At 29.1% G+C, this 26,470-nt stretch overlaps 4 protein-coding genes across 7 annotated transcripts; 1 reads left to right on the forward strand and 3 right to left on the reverse strand.

The window, feature by feature from the left end:
- The first annotated feature begins 147 nt into the window (after positions 1 to 147).
- LOC112716655 (peroxisome biogenesis factor 10) lies at positions 148 to 6,061 on the forward strand. Of its 4 annotated transcripts, none has more exons than XM_025768613.3 (13): positions 148 to 362; positions 743 to 822; positions 977 to 1,203; positions 1,357 to 1,388; positions 1,850 to 1,939; positions 2,510 to 2,604; positions 2,723 to 2,921; positions 3,182 to 3,251; positions 3,342 to 3,420; positions 4,064 to 4,197; positions 4,408 to 4,499; positions 5,508 to 5,587; positions 5,685 to 6,061. In XM_025768613.3, the coding sequence occupies exons 1-13, from the start codon at positions 186 to 188 to the stop codon at positions 5,785 to 5,787; spliced, it is 1,458 nt and encodes a 485-aa protein (XP_025624398.1). In that variant the 5' UTR covers positions 148 to 185; the 3' UTR covers positions 5,788 to 6,061. The 4 variants fall into 4 exon arrangements, with proteins under 4 accessions (XP_025624398.1, XP_029145641.1, XP_025624399.1 ...); XM_029289808.2 differs by having other exon boundaries at positions 750 to 822; XM_025768614.3 differs by lacking the exon at positions 743 to 822 and having other exon boundaries at positions 955 to 1,203.
- A 2,047-nt stretch (positions 6,062 to 8,108) lies between these two features.
- LOC112716656 (uncharacterized) lies at positions 8,109 to 9,567 on the reverse strand. The gene is made up of 3 exons (XM_025768616.2): positions 9,441 to 9,567; positions 8,771 to 8,839; positions 8,109 to 8,386 (listed from the first exon to the last, which is right to left on the reverse strand). Exons 1-3 carry the CDS (start codon positions 9,492 to 9,494, stop codon positions 8,312 to 8,314), a joined length of 198 nt encoding a protein of 65 aa, XP_025624401.1. The 5' UTR covers positions 9,495 to 9,567; the 3' UTR covers positions 8,109 to 8,311.
- An 864-nt stretch (positions 9,568 to 10,431) lies between these two features.
- Positions 10,432 to 13,856, reverse strand: LOC112716657 (beta-glucosidase 12). The gene is made up of 12 exons (XM_025768617.3): positions 13,470 to 13,856; positions 12,942 to 13,011; positions 12,648 to 12,782; positions 12,350 to 12,427; positions 12,193 to 12,280; positions 11,835 to 12,090; positions 11,637 to 11,752; positions 11,313 to 11,530; positions 11,188 to 11,219; positions 10,989 to 11,091; positions 10,798 to 10,906; positions 10,432 to 10,705 (listed from the first exon to the last, which is right to left on the reverse strand). Exons 1-12 carry the CDS (start codon positions 13,635 to 13,637, stop codon positions 10,531 to 10,533), a joined length of 1,548 nt encoding a protein of 515 aa, XP_025624402.1. The 5' UTR covers positions 13,638 to 13,856; the 3' UTR covers positions 10,432 to 10,530.
- A 4,898-nt stretch (positions 13,857 to 18,754) lies between these two features.
- LOC112717990 (cyanogenic beta-glucosidase-like) lies at positions 18,755 to 26,424 on the reverse strand. The gene is made up of 13 exons (XM_072205500.1): positions 26,051 to 26,424; positions 25,149 to 25,218; positions 24,050 to 24,108; positions 23,682 to 23,757; positions 23,514 to 23,591; positions 22,652 to 22,739; positions 22,307 to 22,562; positions 21,233 to 21,348; positions 20,222 to 20,439; positions 19,681 to 19,712; positions 19,388 to 19,490; positions 19,189 to 19,297; positions 18,755 to 19,108 (listed from the first exon to the last, which is right to left on the reverse strand). The coding sequence occupies exons 1-13, from the start codon at positions 26,225 to 26,227 to the stop codon at positions 18,907 to 18,909; spliced, it is 1,584 nt and encodes a 527-aa protein (XP_072061601.1). The 5' UTR covers positions 26,228 to 26,424; the 3' UTR covers positions 18,755 to 18,906.
- Positions 26,425 to 26,470: the final 46 nt, after the last annotated feature.

A 26,470-nucleotide genomic window follows, 5' to 3' on the forward strand; every position in this document is an offset into this window, starting at 1 on the left:
TACTAATTTATTTATACGTGTAAAATTTGAAAAATATAAATGTAAATTGTATTAATTTATATGTATAAATTTTGGTTTATAAATATAAATTATATATTTTTTGTGTATAAATTCCTATAAATATAAATATGAGTAGAAATGATTAGCAACAAAATCCCGATTCAAAATCTTTTTTTAACATATGAATGGCACACTTCCAAAGTCCCGAACCGAAGACACACTCGTTTGCGTACTGCTTCTGCCTCAGTTCCTTCCTCTGCAACCACCTCTCCAGTCCTCTCTCTCTTTCTCTCTCACTCTGCTTCACGTCTCCCTGCCGCCAGCACCTCTCTTCCGCTGTCACCGTCGCCATCTTCCTGCAGGTAGGCCGTCGGATTATATAAAACATGATTTTTTTAATTTGTTGATTTTAATTGTCATAATTTCCTAAATGGTTTAGCTAGGGAATCAAGATAAATTTACAGGAAAGATGAATTTTGGCCCAAACAACAAAGAAAATTTGATTTCCTATCATTTTTCACTCCTCGAGTATAATAATGGTGTATATATATATATGCTAGCAGCTGCAGAATTAGTATGGTGATTCCTCTGCTATTATGCTTTGGTTGTTCCAAGTATCTGTACTGTACTGCATAGTAATGTCTATATAGTTTTTATGGTTTTGGCCTTAGTATGTGACTATAAAATGTGAATATGTGAACTTTGAATTCTTTTGATTCTTTATTTTATGGTTTTGGTGTAGGATTCAGACTACAAGGACAGTTTAAGTTCTACACTGGATACCAATATCTTGATAAATTATAATCATCCTAATTTTTTTAGGTATATCATGAAATGTCAAGGTTTCGGGGTTGAGTAAAATATAGGGCCCTGGTTCGCCTGGCCATGAACACCTCTAGCTCACACATACACACACAACTTTGTAATTTGCAATTTGATATAGAAAAGAAACAGATTTGGTTTCTGGAATTTTTAGGCTTTGCTGTAAGAAAGAAGGGAAGGAACAATTAATCATGGGTTGGGGTCACATTGGAAGAAATGGCGGTGATGAAGCTGGTCCTAGCAGCACCGTCCCCACAACCACCGAGCCACGGCGGTTCCCACTGGCTGCTCAGCCGGAGATGATGCGTGCTGCTGAGAAGGACGAGCAGTATGCCTCTTTCGTCTATGAAGCCTGCCGCGACGCCTTCCGGCACCTCTTTGGTCCTCTCTCTCTCTCTCTCTCTCTCTCTCTCTCTATATATATATATATATATATATATATATATCCAATTATTCTTTCTTCTTGTATTCTTTAACTTTTATATATATAACTTGCAATTGTAATGAAGTTTTACTTAATATATCATATTATAGGTACAAGGGTTGCTGTTGCTTATCAAAACGAGGTTTGTTCATTGCTATACTTCTGTAATGGTTTTGTGATTTTTGTTTTTGAGAGAATTTGCTTATTAAAACTGCATAATGTAAGAAGTACTCTCACGTTCAAAGTGTGACAAAGAAATACACTTCAATTTGTTGAGTTCAATGCCATAGCTTTAATGCAGTGTGATGCTTTTGTGGAGGCTACTGAATTATTGGCCATTTCTATGTGGATTATTAAGGAGGAGTTTAATTCCTATGCATGCATGTAACTATTTTACACTGAAGAGATTGGATGCAGAAGTTTATTGTGGGGACACTTGATTGGATGTCTGTTTTAAAAGTTCTTACACTGAAGATATTGGATGCAGAAATTTATTGTGGCGACACTTGATTGGATGTCTGTTTTAAAAGTTCTCTTACATTGAAACTGCAGAGAAGCTGGACTCGATTGAGTTGTTCTTATCAGAGTGTGATTGTTTTGCAGACAAAACTCTTGGGACAAATGTTGTACTATGTTCTCACAACAGGATCAGGGCAGCAGACACTTGGGGAGGAGTACTGCGACATCACTCAGGTTTCACTATATTTCATCTTCATTCTTTATGCTCACTTTTATTTTTTTTTTAAATGTGTCTTTTCCATTAAGAGTGTGGCTCTCTTACACACAGATCACAATAGTTTTATTTTAAAAATTCTATTTTGATGCAATGTCACTCTAATACTTTTTTATATCATAATAATAAGCGATAGTCATATCATCGGAAAATAATTTAGCCTTTTAAGAATTACATCAATTAAGTCGTATAGAATGGAAATATGATTTATTTTTAGTGTATATCACTTTAACAGTGTATTGAAGTCAAACGCTTTTTGTATTCTATTTTGTTATTACAACATCTATATTTGGTTCAGATTGGAATAGAATTTAGAATATCATCATGTGTTGGAGGACCATGACTTTAGGAATAGGCAGACACCTAGTTCGGAATTGGAAATGTCTTTGTGATGCGCTTTTTTTTTTGTTCTATTGGATTGGAAGTATTTTTTTTCTCCTAGTTGTTTGTTTGTTTTGGGGCTGAATTTTATAGCTGTTTTGGTGAACTTCCTTGCTGTTCTGAATTTGGAGAGTTGTTTGTTTTTTCAGGTTGCTGGTCCTTATGGGCTGCCTCCTACCCCTGCAAGGCGTACTCTTTTCATTGTATACCAGACAGCGATTCCTTATATTGCAGATCGTATTAGGTTGGTTATTGTCCATTTCTCCTAATTTTGGATTAACCCATCGAGTTCTTTGATTATCAACCGTGAAAGAGCCATCTGTGTCTCAAGTTTTGTGATGACTTGACTGTTTATTTGACAGTTCACGAATTGCTTCCGGTGGCATTGCCCTCGCTGATTCAGAGTTTGCGGAGAGTTATGGTGATAGTGCTATCAGGAGCAGTAATTCACAGGATTCTGTGGCTAGTCCTTCAACATCAGGACAACATAGTACAACTCTTTCAAGATTGAAGCAAAAACTGAGTGGTTTTTGGTTGCATGTGGTTCAGCAATGGCCTGCGGTATATTTATCCTCAGACAATAATTTTTGTAAAACTGTTACAGTTATATACTGTTCTACTATTTGTTCTCCCTTCAAAATTGCATGAGAAGTCAGAACTCACAATTTTAAATTATATTTGGCTGATCCTTGTATGAAACCCTCATTATTCTCTTCTTTTGTTGGAGCTGTATGTTTGCATAATCTCACAAAGTTTGAACTGGCTTTGTCTAAAAGAATATTTTGCTTTTAATGAGTCAAGTTTTTATACCCTGCCACCAGATGCTCCCTTTTGTACGTGAATTGATACAGCTGGTTCTTCGTGCTAATCTAATGCTGTTCTACTTTGAAGGTGATCCTTTGCTCAATAGGCTAATTGAGGTGATAAAGTTTCTAAAAGGAACTTCTCTACATTTATTCCATTTTCCCCTATTTTTTGCAGGCCTTTATTATCATATATCCAAGCGTGCTGCAGGCATTCGTTATGTTTTCATTGGAAAACCATCAAATCAAAGACCCAGGTATTGGTCTTTTGAAATTCCAAATTTTGAAAAAATGTGTCGACAATGGGGGATTTGCTCTCAAAATTCTCCATATTATCCTTTCTTATCGTTTTAGCTTTTTATTTAGACCTTTTTTTTTCTTTTTTTGGGATTGATGGAAAGTGATGCAATGGAATTGTATAGGATGAAGTCCATTCCATCCATACTCCCCCCCCCCCCCCCCCCAACACACACACACACACCCTACCTCCTCACCCAAATAATTTTTAGCAGCAATGAGATTGGATACAAATACAATGGACTGAGGGCATATAATGTAAAATCTAATGTTCCTTTTATTTCCATTGAATTTCTATGCAATAGGATGAAAGTTCCATGTTGATCTTTAGACGGTGGAACAGAACATTATATTTTTTCATTCCCTCCATATCATTCAATCAGTAATTCTTTGGTTAGGTGACCTCCTGAAATTGCTTTGTAAAAGCTGTTTATGCACATTATAATTATTATTGTTCTTCCTGATATGCTTTCTTGCAAAAAATAGATGTTGCCCAAGTTTATCTATTATTTCCTATCAATCATTGTAGTAAGCAAAGTATGTTTCTTCCATAGAGGATTTATTTTGAGCACCTGTCTTTTCTTTGATTGCACTTTGGTGCAGATACCAAATACTAGGAGTATTTCTGCTGATTCAACTTTGTGTAATAGCTGCGGAACGGCTACGTCGAAGAAATTTATCTTCAATTGCTGGCTCAGTTCATCAGGCATCCTTTGCAACCCAACAGAGATCAGCAGGTCATAGTTTTTTCTTGATTAATTTTTTCCTTTGATTTTTCATTCTCTCTTTTTTTTTTTCTTCTCCTCTTAATTTTCTATTTCTACTGATGCTCTTATGCGTTACAACAATTTTTTGCTATTTCAATTTATTGCTATTTCTGTCCAAAAATTAAAAGAACTTTTGTTATTTGTTCTTATCATAACTTGACCCCCTTTATCGTATAATAGGACATGGTTTGCCTGTTCTGAATGAAGAAGGTAATCTGGCATCTCTAGATACTGACGAAGGAGGTTGGGTCTTTGATTCTTCATCTTCTGAGGTACAATTCTCACATCAAGTTATCCTATATATATTCCTTGTAATATACACTTCTAAAATATACAAAGGGAAAATAGGGTGTAAGGTAATAAAATGTGACCTTTCTTGGTACAATTAAGGTAAACGAAGAGAATAAAATGGGGAGCTATCTAGTGCAACCCTTGCAGCATCAACTAGGATTTTGATATTCCGAGCTGCTAGAAATATCGCTCCGCACCATGTAGTGAACATGTAGGTCCATGCCAGGTTTCATAATTAGTCAGCACAGAACTCTCTTAAAGACATGCTTTGCATAATACTCCCAGTCGTTGCCATAGCAAACTCTGAATATGGTTAGTAACAAACCTCTATATAGATGGCATTGATACAGGTCACCATTAGCAAGTTTAATCACTTCCATGGAACAATCAACAGAGTGCCGATTTTACATCCTGCCATCGAAAATAACTTCGAGCCAAATTTAATAGCAAAAGGAAATACCGGGAAACCACCTATATCTGAGCTCTATGCCAAGACTACATGGATATGCTTTTACTGGTTTTGTTCCTTAAAGAACTAGAACATGTACAATATGATTCGCGTGGTTATAATGCAGTCAATGATGGTTTGTTGTCACTGTGGATCCTATTTTGGTTTAATATTGTTAATAGGGAACTCACAGAAAGCCTATTTTCTATTAAGAAAGATATGATCTACTAGAGTGAACTTAATAAGACACTGACCTTCTGAGATTTGGAAATAAAAAATTCTATATGTACATAAAAATTCAGTTACCAAATCAGCCATTATGTATTTGTATATAAATGCATCTGTTGTTTCATACACTTTTAGTGTGTATTTTGTATTCTAATATGTATTTTATATAAGTGGCTGGTTTAGTGGCTAATTTTTGGCATATACGTAACATGATTAGAGTGAAATTCATCATGATTTCCCTCTATATCCATGTTACATTTACCTTCTAAATCGGCATCAATTGTATTTTGATGAATCCTCATCTGTTTTACAGTATGGAACTAGCAAATGCACTCTTTGCCTAAGTAATCGTCAACATCCAACAGCTACATCCTGTGGCCATGTATTTTGCTGGTATTGTGTCATCTTGCATTATTTTTTCTCTTCACATTCCCCCCATTTCCTTTCACTGAACTTCCTCTTGTGTTTTGATGTGATCTCGTTCATGTAGGAACTGTATCACAGAATGGTGCAATGAAAAGCCAGAATGTCCTCTTTGCCGCACCCCAATAACACATTCAAGTCTAGTTTGTGTGTATCATTCAGACTTCTAGAGTATGCATTTCTTCAGCTGCAATCTCTTGTATAAAAGAGAGAGGATATATCATGAAAGGCAACATTTTTCTTGTCTTGAATCTTGCAAGGATTTTATTTATTTATTTATTTATTTATTATGATGTCATTACAAGGGATACTTGGATGTTCCTAGAGTATGTTTATGTTTAATTAATTGAAACATTTACAACCACTCAATTTATGTGGTTTTTGTATAACTACTAAGTACTAACATTAAAATGAAAATATATGGTGGTTTATGTTTGTAGAGAATTTATTACGTGCGGGAGTCATACAAATATATTTCTGAGTTATCTCGTTACTAAGGCTGCGTTTGGAAGAGAGACAAAGACTGAAAAATAGAGACTAAATTAAATTTCTGAATTGTGTTTGGTGTAAAATATACTAGACTAAGTTATGTCTCAGCGTTATGTTTGGTTTAAGATAAATATAGAAATTAAAGGATATATTTAAAATTTGAAAAGTTAAATAAAAGTATTTTGAAAAAAAAATGTTATTAAAGTTTTAGTTTACGTTTGTAAAAATTTTAGTCTTTTTCTACTTTTTTAAAGTACTGAAGAAGTTGAAATTTTGTGTTTCAAAACTGAAATTTTGTGTCTCCAAATTAAAATTTTAGTTCGTCTTTAGTTACCAAACATAATATTTAATTCTAATCTCCTACTTTCGGTTCCAGTCCTTAAAAACAAAGGTAATCTTTATGGATATTGATAACTCATTTTTTTGGTAAACGTCATACTTTTAACTCTATTGATTACAGATTAATATTTGATGGATGGATATTTTAACCATTAATGGCAATATATAAAATTTGATGAGATTATGATTACTGATATGCTGATTTCTTGTTTTAATTTATATATAAAGTTTAATCAAGATATATTGATAATATAAAAGTTTTTATTTAGATGGGCCCGTGAAAATCCTATAACCTAAGAACCGAGAAGTTCTTACTTGCAAAACTCTCTTCGTGCTATTAACAAACAAAAAAACGCCAATGAGCCATAGTTTACAGGGTATTTTGCCCCCTCTCCATTTTAAATGTCTCAAATTCGAGTCCTATCAGCTGCAACCAAGAAGAAAAATTGGTAAGTATATGAGAAGTGTATGAGTGTGTATTGTGTACCTAAAATTTGGGGTTGTCCAATTCACCGACAAAAAAAAAAAAATCTTATCATGTCAACTTTATACTTATTTATTAATATTTTATTTTTTTACAAATAAAATCTAAAAATTTTATCCTTTAAACCTAATAAATATCGCATGAGAAACATTTACCATTTGTACCATTTTAAGAAATATTTATATAACATAAGAGTATACTCACATTATTTATTTGATTTTAAGTGATCTTTAATGAAATTTTAAGTTATTATATTATTTGTTTTGTTTCCTAGGGTATCCTCTGACACTTGCTTAAACGGACGAGTGAGTTGACCACTCGACCAACTCAAATTGATTAATTATTATATTAATTAGATTGATGAACTATGAGTGTGATTCATGTTAATTACTCAGCTAAAGCTTTAGCTTTACATCACCCAAAGTCATAGGCAAAAATTTAAAAATTAAAATAATTTACTATTATTTATTCAAATTAAAATTTAAAATAATTTACTATATTAGAAAAAACTAACCATAGTTGTTAACTAGAAATTATCTCCTATACTCCAACTTTTTCATTCCTAACTATATATAATGATCACTCATGTTATGAAGTCATAAAAATAATAGTTAACGATTATTAAATGGTTTGATATGCTTGAAGAAACTACTTAACATATGCTCGCATTATAACTTTTTCACATTCAGATTTTTTCAGATGAATAATTACCAAATATATATGCCTTCACTCCTCATAGCTTTGAGATCGAATATTCTTTTTCCAAATTTCTAATTTACACCGGCATATATTTTTCCTCCATTTGTTTTACCTACTTATAAATTTCGTTCATTGCAGGGCTCATACCCTTTGGAACCTTCGATCTTGTTAATGGCAATAATGGACAATTTGATATGCGCTTATCCTACTAATTAACATCACATTGGACCTTTTTGCCTAATCTGGAGAAGTTTTTTAATTCTGAATTTAATATTATTATTTAGTTATCAATATTTAAAAGTATAGGATAAAGTATGTTTTTATATCAGTTTAATTTCTATGCATGCATGTAACTCTTTTACACCAAAAATGTTGGATGCAGAATTTTATTGTGATAATATCTGATTATATGTCAATTTTAAAATTATTTTTATACTGACAGTGCAAAAAAGTATATTATGTTGTGCGACATCACTTAGGTTTCACTAAAATTCAAGATAATTCATTAATAATGAAGAGTGAGAACTACATGAGTAGAGAGAGTTCTCTTGTTGTGTGACAAAGATCAAAAGAGTGTTAAACATAAAATTCCTAAAACAACTAAAAAAAAAAAGAAAAAATAAAATCATAAACCAATAAATTTTTTTTTTTGGTCATGAACCAATAATAAATAGCATCTGAATTTATTTGTTCATCCCAGTTGCATCCTTCACAGCTTCAGCAGCTCCTTGGGCCTTTGCCTTCATCTGCTGGCCAGCCTTCAAAAAATAAAAGAGCATATTTACTCCCAACAAGAAAAAAAAAAAACAGAAAAATGTTTTTATTGTTTTAACTATTTTCAAATAAAATTTTAAAAAGAAAAAATATAAAAATTAAAAAATCGTTTCTCAAACCAAACAAATATTAAATCAATGATGATAATCACTAATTAAAAAAAAATTAATTTTACCATTCTTTTAAATAACCATTCACGCTGTTAATATAAAAAGTAATTATTTTTGTTAATATGATATGATGTGATTTGATATATGTATAAAACGGTTTTATAGTCAAAATTAAATTGTTAAAAAATAGTGACAATCTTTCATCCATGTATATATATTTCAACTCATATATATTGTCAAATTTAAAATGAGTAGAACCTCTTGCATGGATTCCTTAGCAGACTGAGCAGAATCGGAAGCCCTGTCTATCATGTTCTCACACTTTTCCTGTATGTAATACAAAAGATCTAAGAGTGAAAAACAATAATTTTGATAGAATTAGTACTAGTGGTCCAACACAAAGTTTAGTAATTTTTCAAGAATATGTATATATATAAAATCAATTTGATAAATAATACAATCAATTCTATAAATAATATAATAAATTAAATTTATATTTATAATTAAAATACAAATAAAAGTATAAAAATACAGTGGTAGAAAGATTTGTATTTATAAAAAATTGATTATACTATTATAAAAATATTTCATTATTATTCTGTGAAAATTTTGATTATTTACTAGTTAATTACTTTATTAAAAAATGTAAAATATATAAATATTTATCCATACACAACAATAATATGTGTGTGTGACAAGTGATTTTTAGCTTTTATAAAAAAAATTTGTTGACTATAGTATCCTCCCGTCGGATAGGTTGCAGATCTGAGTTCTATTTAAGCGTCTGTCGTTAGTCAATAAATTACTGTATGGACAAAGTGGAATTTGAACTCCCGACATTTGTTTAAACAGACAAATAAGCTAATAACTCGACCAACCCAAGTTAATTTTTTTTATAAGATTAATTAAAAGAGAAAAATAAAATAACCTGAGCTTGGCCCTTGGCCTGTCCAGCATTGAAAGCTGCCCTGTTGGAGTCCATAATTCCTTCAACAATATATAAATTAATTAACAATCAAGTGAAATTGGAAAGCAAGAATTGTATGAGTTGAGATGAAGGTAATAATATTCTGCATTTGGTATTTATAGAGGGTTTTCATTGGCTAACTGAACTTCACTTACCCCACTTTCGAGGGTACACGTGGCATCACACCATTTTCTTTTAGAGACTCTTGTATTTGTTCATATGGCTAGATCGGTTGACCAGAATCTATGTGAAGGAGAACCTGCTATTTTAAGGATACATAATTTTCTGGCCACAAACAAAACTAGTATTCATTATTGACCAATATATTACAACCATTGTTTTGTATTACTAACTCCATAGTATTCTCATCTAATATATCTTTCATAGATTAATTGATGGTAACAATAATAATTCATCACACATTAATTGTGTTGGTTGACTTTTCACCGTTAAAAAGAGAAATAGATCCTTGACCTTTTGGTTTATGGACATTTAAATTTTTAAAGATTTGAAAATATATTTAAGTTATTGACTTTCTCAAAATCTGGACATATCAATTTTTTGGTCTAATTTGTCTCATTTTAAAAATTCTTCCACGTGCATCCGTATATCGGCCAGTACAACGGAAGTCATGCTTGATTTTTTAGTTGGGTTTGACAGATCCAAGTGAACAGAAGTATCGATTTGTCTAGGTTTTGAGAATGTCAGAGACTTAAATATATTTTTAAATTTTCGAGAACTTAAATGTCTGTGGGTCAAAAAATAAAAAATCTATTTGTCATTTTCTCTAAATTTTATTCAACAGAGACTTACTTATTTTATTTAATTATGGATCTGCAATTTTTTTCTGAATATATGTATAAATATGAATTGTTTTGTTTTGTTGGATTTGTATTAATCTAAAAGCTTTCCTTTAAGTCTTACTTTATTAATAGACAATAGGGAACGAAAATAAACTAGAAAATAGATAAACATAAATGAAAGCAATGATGATATCATTAAAGTTTTACATTGCATCACATCATTTATTCAAGGTGAACACAAAAACAGTCTAATAATATCTTTTGAGGAAGCTTTTGAACCATTTTGCAGAAAGCTTATTATATCTCTTCTGACCATTTTTGTAATCCACATAATTTAGTCCAAATCTCACAGTGTAACCTGCACTCCATTCAAAGTTGTCCAGCAATGACCATGCAAAGTATCCTTTCACATTTGCACCATCCCTTACAAATCAAAATGTTAAAGTTTAACAGATACTTCAAAAAGAAAGAAAAGATTGAATAAATATATATAATGAGAAGCAATAATAACTTACTTAATAGCATGTTGAAGATAAAAGAGATGACGATAATAAAAATCAACTCTGAAGGTATCTAAAAGTGCCTCCTCAAGTGACAATGTTGGATCATTGTACTCATCAATACCTACAATTTCAACTCTGCTATGATTCATAGAACAAATTAAAACATGTAATGCAATAATGTTATAATGTAACTTTATTTTTACCGTTTTCTGTGATATAAATCAAGGGGTTGTTGTACTTTTTCTTGGTGTGAATCAATAGTTCTCGAATTCCTTTTGGATAAACATATAACCAAGTTGAAGCAGCCTGCACATAAATATGATCATGTCAATCTTATGTTACAGAAAACAAAACATATAATAAGTTACAAATTAAATTTGATTTTGCTACACATATACATACCCTTGGACCTATAGGAACACCATTGCGTTCAGCTGCCATTATTATAAAAAAAATTTACACCCCATTAGTAAAGTCTAACATATATATATTGAGATTAATTGAAAGATAAAGAAAAGTGTCTTTACTTGCAAAATTGACATGAGAATCAGTGGCATAATTTGGTTTTGCAGACAATAGTTTAGGTGCATTGGAAGCATAGTTGGTGGTATAATAGTTCAATCCAATGAAATCATATGAATGTATGAGTTGCTTAGATTGCTCTTTAGAGAACTTAGGCAATCTACTTCCAACTATAGATTTCATGCTTTCTGGATAATCTCCTCTTGTCAAAGGTTCCATAAACCTATATAAAATAACAAATAACTCTTTTACTTAGATTCTAAGAAAAAAATCAATAATTTAAAAGCAGCGGTATTAGTATTAGTATTAGTATTAGGATTAGTACTTACCATCCATACATAAAGTCAAGTGATCTTTCAGCAGCAGTTATATCAAGTGGACTATTTGAAAATGGCATAAACCAATGAGACACCAAGGTTATGCCTATGGAGCCTTTTTGAGATGCCTGCATTTGTCAAACAGAATATATCTTTCGAATATGGCGAAAATTTGATAATTGTTTCAAACTTGTAAGGCTAAAAATGAACCTGATATTTGGTCTTGTAGAGTTGCACAGCAGCTGCATGAGCAAGAAGTTCATGGTGTGCAACCACATAAGGTTCTGTTCCTGAATCGCCACCGGTGCAGTTTCGGTTCAACCATTTGGAACATCTACCTGGTGCCTTCACACCAGTTGCATAGCCACCTTGGCTATAAGTATATGGTTGATTAAAAGTTATCCAATGTTTCACTTTGTCTCCAAATGCTTTGAAGCAAACATCCACATAATCTTGATAATCATTTCTAGAATAATAATGATGATTAGTCATATTATGAGTCAAATAAATCTGCATAGTATATAGTATCTTTGATTCTTTGTGAATGTTGAAACTTTACAGTACTCACACAATGTGAGGACTTAAGAAGCCACCATACTCATCCTCCAAAGCTTGTGGAAGATCCCAATGGAAAAGAGTAACAAATGGTTTTATGCCTGCAAAAGAGAAAGAAAATTGTTAGGGAAAATTAAAAAGAAGTTGGATGGAATTATTTTGATGATGACCTTTAGAGAGTAGCTCATTGAAGAGGCTGTTGTAATGATCAATTCCTTGTTGGTTTATGCCTCCACTAAGCTTTCCTTCTGTGAAATGCTTAATCAATGCAAAAGAGTAATTAATTACTAATTAATTAACTAACTAACTAAATAAATGTCAGGTATTTATTAATTAGTAAAAACTAAAAACTCAGGTGCAGTTAACTTCATGTAAAGTTAAAGTTAAATGATTTGACAGGTTTGACTAAATTATCATCTAACGACTCTGAACTATCAACTTCACATGAAGTTAACTGCGACGACTCACTTGGGAGTATCCTAGGCCAAGAAATGGATAATCTGTAAGCATCTAGATTCAAATCCTTCATGATCCCAACATCTTCCTTATAGTGGTGATATTGATCATTTGCAACATCTCCATTGCTTCTATCTTCTATCTTTTCTGCATGTTGTTTCCACAGTAAAATTAATTATATACTTAGTAAAGTAATTAAATATGTAAAATTACAGAATATTATACATGTAACCTTGTCCTTTTTCACTGAATAGGAAAGAAAAAATCTAGTAATGAATAGAGAGAGAAACAGAGTTGTTAAATTACCTGGATATTTATGGGTGAAGGTATCCCAAATACTTAAGCCTTTACCACCTTCAAAAGCAGCACCTTCATACTGTAAAATATAACGTTATTATTATTATTATTAATTTATTATGAGTAACTTTTTTTTTTTTGGTTTACCCAAACGGTATCCCCCAACCCGATAGGTTAAGAACTAATCCGTCGCGGATCTGAGCTCCATTTAAGGGTCTGCCGCTGGCCAATGAATTGTTGCATGCACAAGGCGGGGTTTGAACTCCCAACACTTGCTTAAGCGGACGAGTGAACTGACCACTCGACCAATCCAAGTTGGTTTATTTTGAGTAACTTAATTGGACAACATTACTTGTAATTTAGAACATTTTAGACTATTGTTTTTGGAGGAATTTAATTTCTTGTTGGGAAAAGGCATAATATAAAGATAGCTAGCTTAAGTATTGAACCATAGCTACACATTTCAATAAATTACAAAAATGATGTGACTTGGCATTATTTGAGTTAACTAAATATGAATTTTGATCCCATAAGAACCTGGTAGGATGCAGATGAAGCTCCAAAGATGAAACCTGGTGGGAAGCTGCTTCTGTTGAGTGAAGAAACATCAAGAATGGGGGAAACCGGTGGAGCTACTTTTGCAGTAGAAGATGAAGTGGTTAAAAGAGCAAAGAAGACAACAAGTAAAACGTTGTCCAATTCCATAACTATGTATGTGTGTGATTATTAAGGTTCTACCTTTATATAATCAATAATGGAAGTGGTGGATCACCCTCGCTACTAACCGGAAGTGGATCAAGTCGTCTCATGAACTAATTTGAGTTGGACTTGTTAATAGCTTGATAAACTAAATTTATGAACTGGTGAAATGAACTTCAGCTTAAAATTAAGATAATAAATTAAATGAGCCCAGAAGCTTAACTTATTAATTTGTGAGTAGACTCAATTATATATATATAATATTAAAAATATAAATTAAATATATATAGGATATGCGTATTAATATTAATATATATATATATATATAATAGTAACATATAATTTTATATATATTAATATTTTTAATTATTTAAAATTTTATAGTCATTTTTTATATATAATTTTGATACAAAAAATAAATAATAAATTTATAATTGATAAATAGATAATATATAAAATTAATTTTTTAATATTTTTAATATATATATAAGTTATAATTTAATGATATAAAATTATAAATTATGTTATTATTTGAGCTAGTTCATAAACTCGAATTAACTTTTAAATTTTTATTGAATCAAATTTAAAGTTGATTTAACACAACTCACTTCGATCCTGCTAGTTATATTCACATCATCTTAGTGACCTCAAAACTAAAAACAGGTCTTATAAAAAAAAAGCACAAATATATATATAGTAAAGTAAAAAATACAATAATCCACTTTTATACTTCAATTCCATACACACAGAGATTTATATAATTTACATTAAACTATATTTAATTCATCTATTATCAAGTGAGAAAAGCCTTAAGACAATGTAGTATAACTAATTGAATTAGTTAATCATTATAATTGAATTATCTCATGTTGTTAAGGATTAGTGCCCCACGTTATCATAAAAAATCCTTAAAAAGCCAAACAAATTGCTCCAGCTGTTCGTTCAGCTTGATCACATTTTTGGAACTTGGAAGAGTACCAGGGTCTATATATATATATATATATATATATATATATATATATATATAATTTATGTGATTCACGCTGCTTGGAGAATCTTTTAATACTGTATTAGATGTCAGACTTATGTAATTCACGTTTACTTTGATTTGGTGCACTTTTATATATTCTGTTTTATCCTTCGAGTTATTAGTGAAGTTGAAATTATTCATTCATAACCAAATAAAGGAGAATGGAGATGTTCTTCCATGGATACAATTTTAACACTTCTACACTTTTAGATACTTACGTTTAAAAATGTGAAACTTATCAAATTTATTTAAGATATACTTTAATATTATTATTTTTGTGAGTATATATGTATATAAATAGTTAGAATTTCATTCATGTAATGGTATTATGTGGTGATGGACTTGTGGTAACCCACATCTACATAATGTTGGAAAATATCAATCTACATATGTTCACCATGTGTAAATTTTGCTAAAATTAGAAAATAATTAGTCAACAAATTAAATTTTAATAAAAAAAATTAAAAATAAAAATCTTATATTAAAATAGGATAGAGCCCTTTAAAACAAAAATTTTGACATTAATTTCAAAAAATTTGACCCAAGATTAGATTGAATGGATCGAATAGATTGAACCGAGTCCAAACCGAATCCGTGAACCCAACTGGACCCATCACTTAAATGGGCAGAAGCTCATCTCCTTCCCCGTTCAGTAAAGAAGCACGCTGAACAGCCAAGGAGAGAGGAGAGCTTCCAAACCCTCATCACAACATCAATCCACCATAACTTTTTTATCCGAACTCCGATCGCCGCAACGTTTGCGACCACGTATCCACCGCATTGAGCTCTACGATTTTATCGGATCAATTTTATAGGTAATTTTCAATCTCACCCCAGTCTCTCTATTCTTCAATTTTTGAATTAAAGAGAATCCATGTTGAGATTTTGTTTAATTTGGTATTCTGAGTTCAATTTAGCTTGTGGAACTTGACGGATTTAGTTCGTTTAGTCTGTGGGTACGGTGAGAGTCCTAAATCCTAGTTATTTTTTGTTTGGATTATGTTGGATATTGAATTGTTGGGTATATGTATGTATATATATGTGTTAGGTGTATGAATGCATGATATGGAGACCTTGGAATCATTGGAAGCTTAATTTGAGAGCTTGGTGGAGTTAGAGTTGAATCTTGGTGATTGAAGCATTGCCTCTTTTGCCTTGTGGATTGCCTTGGTTAATACGTTTAAATCGGCCAAGGTATGATTTAGGTTTCGCGTATATAATATATAATGTCGTGTGAAAACTTAGGTTAGAGAATCATAGGATAAGCTGGAATGATTATGTGTATTGGATGTTTAGTAATAATGATATGGTTTGAGCATGTGTGGTGTTCATTTGGTTTTGTTGGTATTGGAATGATGAATGATGATGTGATGATGTTTGAAGAACTTGTGATCATGGCAATATGTGTATATAGGTTGGTATGTTGATGTTTGTTGATAAACTTGTGAAATTTAGGTTGAAGTGAGATGTTATTGAATTGAGAAATGGTAGGATTGTGGAGATTATTGTCATATTATCAAAAGTGTGTTATATTGATGATTATAGGTATGATGAGTTGGGTTAGAAAGAGTTTTAAAGAGAAAATGAGGTTTTGAGATTTTTGTGAAATTTAGTTTTTGGCCGAATTTCGGCGACCCATAACTTGCCTTTCAGACCTTCAAATGATTTCAAACTTGTTCCGTATGAAAATTGGGTCCGTGAAGTTTATGCCGTTCAAAAAACAAAGGAAAAATTATTTAAAACAAAAAAGTTATGCGCGTCGAAAGTTTGAGATTTAAAATGGTAAATTTGCAGGTTTCAGATTTAGTAAAATTTTTGGTAAAACGTACGCCCACGTGTACACGTAGCCCACGCGTACGCGTGACATGAGATTTTTGCGTACGTGTAACACCCTTCGCATATGGTAGCTTCTGCATCCCACGTATGCTTGCGCGTATGAGCCTATGCGTGCGTGTCTTGGCCTAAATGCGTACCGACGCGTACACGTGGTCCTATTTTCTACAAAACTAGATTTTGAGTTTTTAAATCGAATTTCAAACTTCTAAACTTCTATTTTCATCCTTTTAGTCTCAAATCATAGTATGAAGTCTAGTATTAGGATGGAAATAGGAAGTTGAGATAACTTGGGGGTGAAGTAAAGTAAGAAAAGTGGTGAAACAAATATGGAAATGAGTATAAGTGGAGTATATATGATATTATGGCATGTATGATATGATTTTGCAAAGATTATAATGGTTATGAATATTATTGTGGCATTATATACTCATTTGATCTGAGATACGAGTTTTCCTAGGTAAAGTATCGTGGCCTGCCACCACGTGTTCCAGGTCGACACTCGATACTCTGTTGACCCTACGACGTAAGATGTGACCGGGCACTCTAAATTCCCGGGAAAGTTGACCCCCATTGAGCAATTTTATATATATTTGAGAAAAAGTTATGCATAGACTCTTGAGGATGCGCGTCGGGGGACAATCCATGGTTTAGCAAACCGGACTTGTCAGGTTGGCTTGATAACCGACAGATGAGCCTCATCAGCCATAGGACAGACATATATCATGTGCATTCTGTTTGTTTTGTCTGCTATGCATTACTTGAGGTTGCCTAATTGGATATATATTATGCTAACTGTTATACTTGTTACTTTCACTACCTGCCTTCTACTTGTACTTGAACTTGTCTGTTTGTTTGTCTGTGAAATATCATTGGAGATGGAGAAACGAGGAAAGGTGACAGGTTTAGTGTTAAGGTTAGGTTTAAGTTGAGTTTGGAACTCCTTAGAACACCTACCCCCTTTATGGTTTCTGTTTAATAAATTAAGTTCTTTAATCTGAGTGTCGGTATTCTAGGATTGCCTCTAGCATTCTCAAGACCTTATATATTATGTGCGTGAACCATGCTGAGAATCACCGGTTCTCACCCTATATTGTGTTGTTGTTTTTCAGATGCAAGTCGAGAAGCACCTCGCTAGGTGTCTGAGCTTTTGAAGCAGAGTGGTTCCTGGGTTCTTTTGTTGTTTGTTTATGTATATATGTACTTAGTTTTCTCTCCAAGAAACTTGTTTATTTTGTCCCTCTTAGAGGTTTAAGGAGAGTTAGGGTTTAAGTTATGTATTTTGGGTTTTTGGGATATGTATATATATGTAAATATTTTCTAGCCAGCCTTAGCTTCGCAAGCTGAGTTAGGAGCTTGATATTCTGTACTTTTGATCCTCCATCCCACCTTTCTATTTAGTTACACCTATGATCTCTAGGTTTCTTAGCACGCAAGTAATCTCATTTTCTGAATGTTGCGCTTTTTATTTTACGATTTTGTTTTACCTGTTTTCTAAGGCTCCTCATATATTACTCTTTTTCAGATACTATTATATATATATATATATATATATATATATATATATATATATATATATATATATATTGTTTTAGAGGTCGTAATACCACACCACCTCTGTTTTACGGCTTAAGCGTAAAATTTTATGTGATAGGGTATTACAGCATGTATACTTTAAATTAACCAATAATATATATTAAAATATAAATACACATTAAAAATAAGGTTAAATACGATTCTAATTTCTAAGATATAGGTCGAAAATTTTTTTATTTCCAACTTTTTTTACATACAAAATTGTCTCTAAGGTTTAAAACCAAGTCTTAAAATCGTTTTTTTTACTTAAATATTAAAATTTTGGACCAAATTACCTATAATAAAAAAATTATAAAATAAAAAATAATAAAAAGTGAATGTTTCTGGTATTTTTTATTATATCCATATATATAAATTCATGGTTAAAATTTCTTCCTCCGTTTTGGTGAACTAAAAATCAAAATTATTTATTTTTGCCAATTGAATGAAGAGTGATCAACAACAGCTTATATCAAAGAATGTTATATCTATAGCTATAGTTTCAAAATATATATATTGAATAGGAGGATCTTACTCAATGGATTGTCGTACTAATAATTGCTTTACTTTGTAGGCTTTGAAGTTTTACTTGTATCGTTAGTTTGTACCCATTTGTCTTTTATATGTGCATTTTAGCTTAATCTTTTTTTAATTAAAAGTTTAATTCCGTCTATATACACTACTGTTAGAATGTTTGTTTATTGGAATATCATACTAATTGCATTACAACAACAACAATAATAATAAATAAACAAATTAAAAAGATACATCTACATATCACTAGAATTATGATATATAGTCATTCAAGATTTTACATAATATTGTTTATTAGAATCACTAGAATTGTAATGTTAATGTAAGTCTAGTATTATATTTTGTGAGAAAGTTCTTGAACCATTTTGCAGACAGTTTATAATATCTTTTCGAACCATTGTTATAATCCACAAAAATTGATCCAAATCTTGATGTGTATCCTGAATTCCATTCAAAGTTGTCAAATAATGACCATGCAAAATATCCTTTTACATTTACGCCATCCCTAAAAAAAAATTTGAAAAAAAATTAGAGAATTTTAAAAGGAAATTAATAAACTATATATATGTATAAGAAGCCACTAACCTTATTGCAGAGTTGACATAAAATAGATGATCACGATAATAATTAATTCTAAAAGTATCATTAAGAGCTTCTTCAAGTGATAGTGTTGGATCATTGAACTCATCTACTCCTATAAATTAATTAAGTGACCAAAGCAATTAAGAATAAAAAAAAGATAATTTTTTAAAGTAACAGAAATATGAGGTTTTTTTTATCTTACCGTTTTCAGTGATATAAATCAAAGGGTTGTTATATTTTTCCTTGGTGTAAAGTAATAGTTGTTGAATTCCTTTTGGATATACATATAACCATTTGGAAGCAGCCTACAAAAATTATAAATATATATATATATATATATATATATATATATATATATATATATATATATATATATATATATATATATATATATATATATATATATATAATGCTAGGTATAATAATAAAAGATAATAAATAATATGTAGCTTTTTTCAATTATTTTATGCAACTATAACTATATACAATACACACCCTTGGCCCTATGGGAACTCCATTGCGTTCAGCTGCCATTAAAAAAAAAATTAAAGAAAAAAAATAAGGAGTGACATTAATAACGATAATGATAGGAAAACAAAAAAAATTAAAATTTCTTTTATTTAATTTTTATTAATTATTATAATAATTAATAAAAATTAAATAAATAAATAATTAATTAATAAAAAATAAATAAAATAAATTTTAATTAATTTTGGATAATTTATTTTTGTTATAAAATATTTTGGCATTAGTAAACTGCACATATATGGTAAGTTATGATGCATAGACACTGACACACTAGACAAGATACGACACGAGATACGTTGACATGCTGACACATGAATTTTAAGTATGTCCGAAAAAGAATTTTTTATTTTTTATTAAGATACGGTTAGATACGACAGATACATGTGTCAGACGAGTGTCGATAAATATCATGTTCAAAATGTGTCCGACACACAGATATAACAACTCAACAAAGTATCCTTAATTCATACTTGGTAAGTAATTAGATATGAAAAAAATATTTGCTTACTTGTAAGATTGGCATGAGAATCAGTGATGAAATTGGGTTTGGCATTTGTGAGGTCAAGTGAGTAAGCAGCATAGTAAGTGGTATAATAATTTATCCCAATAAAATCATATGAACCTTTGACTATTTTAACTTCCTCTGCTGAGAATTTAGGCAATCTACTCCCAACTAAGGATTTCATGCTTTCAGGATAATCCCCTTTTGTTAATGGTTCTATAAACCTGTAGTATATAGTAGGGGTGGCCATTAAAAAATAAAATAAAATAAAATGTGGTTAATCAATTAAAAAATCATAACCATATTTTGATTAACTAATTTAATAAAATAATTTTAAAAATTATATCCATATTTTTTAAAATTGGTTAACCAAAACTGAATGTAAAAGAATCGATTTTTAACTGATTAACTAAAACTAAAATCAAATTTTAAAAAATTTTAATTTCAATTTTTTAGATTAAAAATTTAATTTTAATTTTTTTTTTAGAAAATTGGTTTTTATCCAAAAAACCAGTTTTATTTTCTAAAACCAATTTTTTTAATTATTCAAAAACTAGTTATTTTTTTAAAAATTGGTTTTATTTTTATAACTAGTTTTAAAATTTTATAACTCGTTAATAACTAATTTTATCATATAAAACTAATTTAATTAATTAATCTAGATTAAATTTTTTGTTAACTAAAAAACAAATTTAATTTTTGGATTACCCAAATTATATACAGCCCTAGTATATAACAATATTTGCTTAAGAACAACCTAAGATAGAGAAATAAAAAGCACCCATATTTGTTTATTTATTCAGAACCCACCCTCTTTTTAGAGGCTTAGTAGGGACAAACAGGCTTGGTAATAAATTTATGAACCAATTAATAAGTATATTAACTTAATTAAACCAATAAATGAACTAATCACTAAATACATGATAGTAATTACTAAATTCAATTCAATTCAAATAATTATTGGCTCTAGAAAATGATTAAATTTTCCATGTAAAGTTGATTAATGAGTATATTTACCATCCGAACATAAAATCAATTGCTCTCTGGGCAGCATCTTGGTCAAGTGTGCTATTTGAAGTTGGCAGAAACCAATTAGACACCAAAGTTATTCCTATCACACCCTTTTGAGATTCCTGGTAATAATAATACCATACAATTATTTATTTTAAAAATTTAGACTAATAAAAAGATATAATTAAATTTCTAACGCGTTCTTTTATAAAAGGGCCTATTTTTTTAATTTATATCAATTTTTTGGATAATTTTTTTATTTGTCTTATATTATAAAATTTTTTAGACAAACAAAAACCAAACTTATAAATATTTTGATGATAGAAACATTGATATCGTATTATAAAATTAGGGTGATATATAAATAGTTATAATTATAACAAATAATTATTATTCCATCTTAACTGGTTGAATAATAAATCAGCGGTGATGATATATAATCAAATTATTTTAGTAACCAAGTTATTAGTCCAATAAGTTATTACCATAATAATAAAAATCAATCGAAGAAAAGAAGGAGACGCATAAGAAGAAGGAGAAAAACACCTTAGTTAAATTTGTTTACAAAAATAACTTGTTCATATATGGTTTTTTTTAAAGATATTTTTTAATAATTAAAATTTAATATATATAATTAATTAAATCATATTTTTTGTTAAAATTAGATTAGATAAATTGATTTAGCTGAAAAATCGATAAATCAAACATTGAACTGATCTAAATTAATATTTTGTTTTATAAAAAATGATTATAATAATTCTATTATAGAAAATGACATATATATATATATATATTAATTTTAAAAATTCTAAATCCTAATCTTATATGACGACACAGAAAGAAGAAAAGCGTTAAGATTTAGAGTTCTCAAAATTAATAATAATAATAATATAATAATAATAATATTTTAATAATTTTTTATAATAAAAATATTATAATTATTTTTTATAAAAATATTAATTTAGATTAGTTCAAGGTGTAATTTATCAATTTTTAAACGTATTTATCTAAATGACTTTCAATTAAATTTGTTCACAAAAATAACTTGATTACCTATGGTTTCTCTATATAATGGAGTACCTGATATTTTGTCTTGTAGAGTTGCACAGCAGAAGCATGAGAAAGAAGTTGATAATGTGAAACCAAATAGGGTTCAGTAGCAGAATCACCAGCACCACAATTTGGATTCACCCATTTTGAACATCTCCCAGGTGCATACATACCCCTTGCATACCCACCTTGGCTATATGACCATGGTTCATTCAATGTTATCCAATGTTTCACTCTATCTCCAAATTCCTTAAAGCAAACCTCAGCATATTCTCGAAAATCATCTCTATAAACAAATTATAATAATTATATCATAGCTTACTTTATTATTTTGGGTGAAAATTATTTTATTTTTTAATTATATATAGCACTTACACAATGTTAGGACTTAAGAAGCCACCATACTCGTCTTCCAATGCCTGGGGAAGATCCCAATGAAAAAGAGTTACAAATGGTTTTAGACCTGCACAAATATAATTTCATTGAGATTATTATTCATAGATATATATTGATCGTTACAAAAATAAAAAAATGTAAGGATGCATGTGTAAAACTTTGGGTATAATAATTAAAACAGTTAAAAAAATCAAATATTTGTTAATTTTGTCTTTAAAAAATGGTTTGATAATCTGTCGGTCCCTATAATTTTATTGAATTTTCAATTAAATTTCTATACTTTTTTTTTTAAATTAAGTTCCTATACCATATCAGATTTTGTAACTAAGTCTTTATTGTGACAAAAACGTTGAAATTAATGGAATATTTTGTTAAATTATATAGAATATTCAGTCAAGTATTAGGCATAGTCGTTTTGCTTAACAGAATATTATGTTAATTGCCGCGTTTTTATCACGGTAAAGATTTAATTAATTACAAAATCTAATATGGTATAGAGACTCAATCAAAAAGAAAAAAGAAAATATAGACACCTAATTGAAAATTCAATAAAACTATAAAGATTACAGAGTAATTAGATGTGACAAATTGATTCCTAAAAAATATAATGACGATGAATCAAATTAGTTCTTCTACTACTTAAATGATAGTATATTGTAAAATGATTATTTCACATATTATTATGTAAGTGATGAAAAAATTAATTTAATTCATAATTTTATTTTTTAAAGACCAATTAAAAATATTTAATATTTTAAAAACTAAATTAATACACATTATTATTTAATCTTTGAGTAAAGGACTATTTTGATATTAACACTAAAACTATGCTTTTTCTAACCATTTGATAGTAACTCATCAATGAGATTGTTGTAATATTTGATTCCTTCTTGATTTATGCCTCCACTAAGCTTTCCTTCTGTTCACATCAAATTTATTTAAAATAGTTAATAACATGAAAGATCTAATGAAGCCAAATGAAACTAGCTAACCATTTATTATGACTTACTTGGGAGTATTCTCGACCAAGAGATAGGGAATCTATAAGCATCTAAATTCATATCCTTCATTATCCCAATATCTTCCTGTGTATATATGGACAAGAATCAATTTTTTTAATGAAATAATAATAATCAAGGAAAAAATAAACCTATATATATATATATATATATATATATATGTAGGAATTAATAATGTGAAGATTTTCTTTTTACTCTATATTTATATATATCATAGTGTTTTACTTTATATATATGTTGCAATCGATATTCATCACTATTATTTTAATGTGGATTTTTATTTTTTTATTTATTTTCTTGAATATTCTCCTTAATTAATTTTGCTGTTATTTGGAATTTAATATATTATATTTCATACCTTGTAGTGGTGATATTCATCAATTGCAACATCTCCATTGCTTCTATCTTTTATCCTTTCTGTGTGTTGCATGTAATAATGGTCAGATATGATATTATAATTAAGGGTCCTACTCCACTACTATAATAATAAATGAAAAATATAAGTAACTAATAATATTTTTGAATAATGTATAAATTTAATTAGTAGTATTAAATTAGGTTGTAATGTATTTTTATTTAATTGGTGATTATTTATATTGTTCAAGATAATCATTATTTATCTAGCACTTCTCAATAATAAATTCATAATTAAGACTCTAAGAAACAGTTTACTAATTATATAAACAAATTAAATATTTTAAATTACGAGATGAGCTATTATTATAAATCTGAAAAAATCATTTTTCAAAAATTTTTAATACTATTAGTATATTTTTTACCACAGTATCTTTTAATTCAATAGAACTAATTTATCATAAATTTAGATTCTATTTAAGAATTTGTGATTAATCAATAAATTACTTAGTTATTTAAGTGGACTAACGAGATAACTAATTAATTTAGACCAAGTTTGTTAAAATGCTGTTTCTTGTGTCAATTTTAAAAGTAAACATAATTAGTTTAGGGGTCAACAGATTTGGTAGTTTTTAGTTATCAATTAGTCATTAATAATGTTTTTAATAGTATGAGATTTCATCTAATGATGTAGAATCATCCAATTTCTTTTTAATGGTTAAGTGTTGGCCAAAATTTAATAAAAGTATTATCCCTAACACTTCTTTTTTTTATATTAAAGTAAAAATAAAATTGAAAATAATGGTGTCTGGTCTTTTTTACTTTTAAAAAAAGAAATGATTTTCCCATTAAAAAAGATGAAACGCATATTGAAAGTGTTGGCCATTAAGATGACATGTATAAGAAATGGATCTTCTCAATTTTTTTTAACAATTAAGAGATTAAAATGTAAATTTTTATTATTAATTTTATAAATAGAACTCAAAATAAATATAAAAAAGAATAATAAAAAATTAAAAGTTACACTTTACACGCCCTTAATTTTTTTTTTTAACAATTGAAAGTATCTATTTTCGACATGGATATGGTACTATGGTAGTTACCTGGATATTTGTGGGTGTAGGTATCCCATATGCTCTCTCCTCTTCCTCCTTCCTTTGCTGCACCTTCATACTGTATTTCTTATATGCATAGTTAGCTACATACCCTTCTTTAAACAAATAGCTAAAGAATACTAAAAATTTAAATTTTTGAAATAAGTAATTTTTATAAAGTATAATAAAAATTTTGGAATCTAATCATTACTATTCTTAAAAGAAAAAAAAATAAGACACTAAAAAATTGAATAAAAGAATTTATGCATAATTAAGGTTCAAATCTAGTTGAAGAAATATATTACAAATATAATAATAAATTTAAAACAATTTCAAACAATTTACTCGCTCACACACACATATTATATATATATATATATATATATATATATATATATATATATATATATATATATATATATAGTGATATTTCAGCTAATATTTGTACATGAAAATAACTATTATAACAATTGTCCTGTGAATAATCCGCTCAGCTAGAGCTCTCAGCTTTCGTTATTAGGAAGTAGTTTAGAGAAGTAATTAATATTTTAATTAACTAAGTGAAAGGTAGTTACACATATACCGTATATTAATAATGTTTGAGAAATAATAAAAAATTAGTTCAAATAACTTAAAATTGTGTTAATTAATATTTATTAATTATTATTAAAATAATTAAATAATTTTAAATATAATAAATATATAATTACGAATGTTGCATATACGAAATTATGGATGTTATGTTATATAAAATAATTTTAAATATTTTTTTCTTAATATTATTATACATATACATATATATATATATATATATATATATATATATATATATATATATATATATATATATATATATATATATATATATATATATATATATGCATTATGCATGGTAATGGGTAGATTTATACCTGATAGGATGAGGAAGCAGTTCCAAAGATGAAATCTTTTGGAAAAGAGGATCGGTTCAGAGAAGAAACATCAAGAATTGGGGAAGCTTCTTTATTTGCAGAAGAAGAAGTGATAATAAGAGCAAAGAAGAAGAGAGAGACAAGTACCAAAATGCCCTTCTTATTGTTGGATTCCATAATTTCTTAGCTTCCAATTGAATATTGTATTGCGAATTTGTCATCCTTTTTATAACAAAAAACACGTAACGTTTATTAGGCTTTTAGTTTCTTTTGCTTATTATTAGTCATCCATATTGATCCACCTGTTATAGCTTAGTCGTAGCTGTATATTATAACTAATAATTTGGATATCAAAGCTGCTATGTAATTTAATATCATAACCAATAAAAGAACTTTATATCTGTTATTACTGAATATCAT

The sequence above is a fragment of the Arachis hypogaea genome, chromosome 10 (assembly GCF_003086295.3).
Source record: "Arachis hypogaea cultivar Tifrunner chromosome 10, arahy.Tifrunner.gnm2.J5K5, whole genome shotgun sequence".
Classification (NCBI taxonomy): Eukaryota; Viridiplantae; Streptophyta; class Magnoliopsida; order Fabales; family Fabaceae; genus Arachis; species Arachis hypogaea.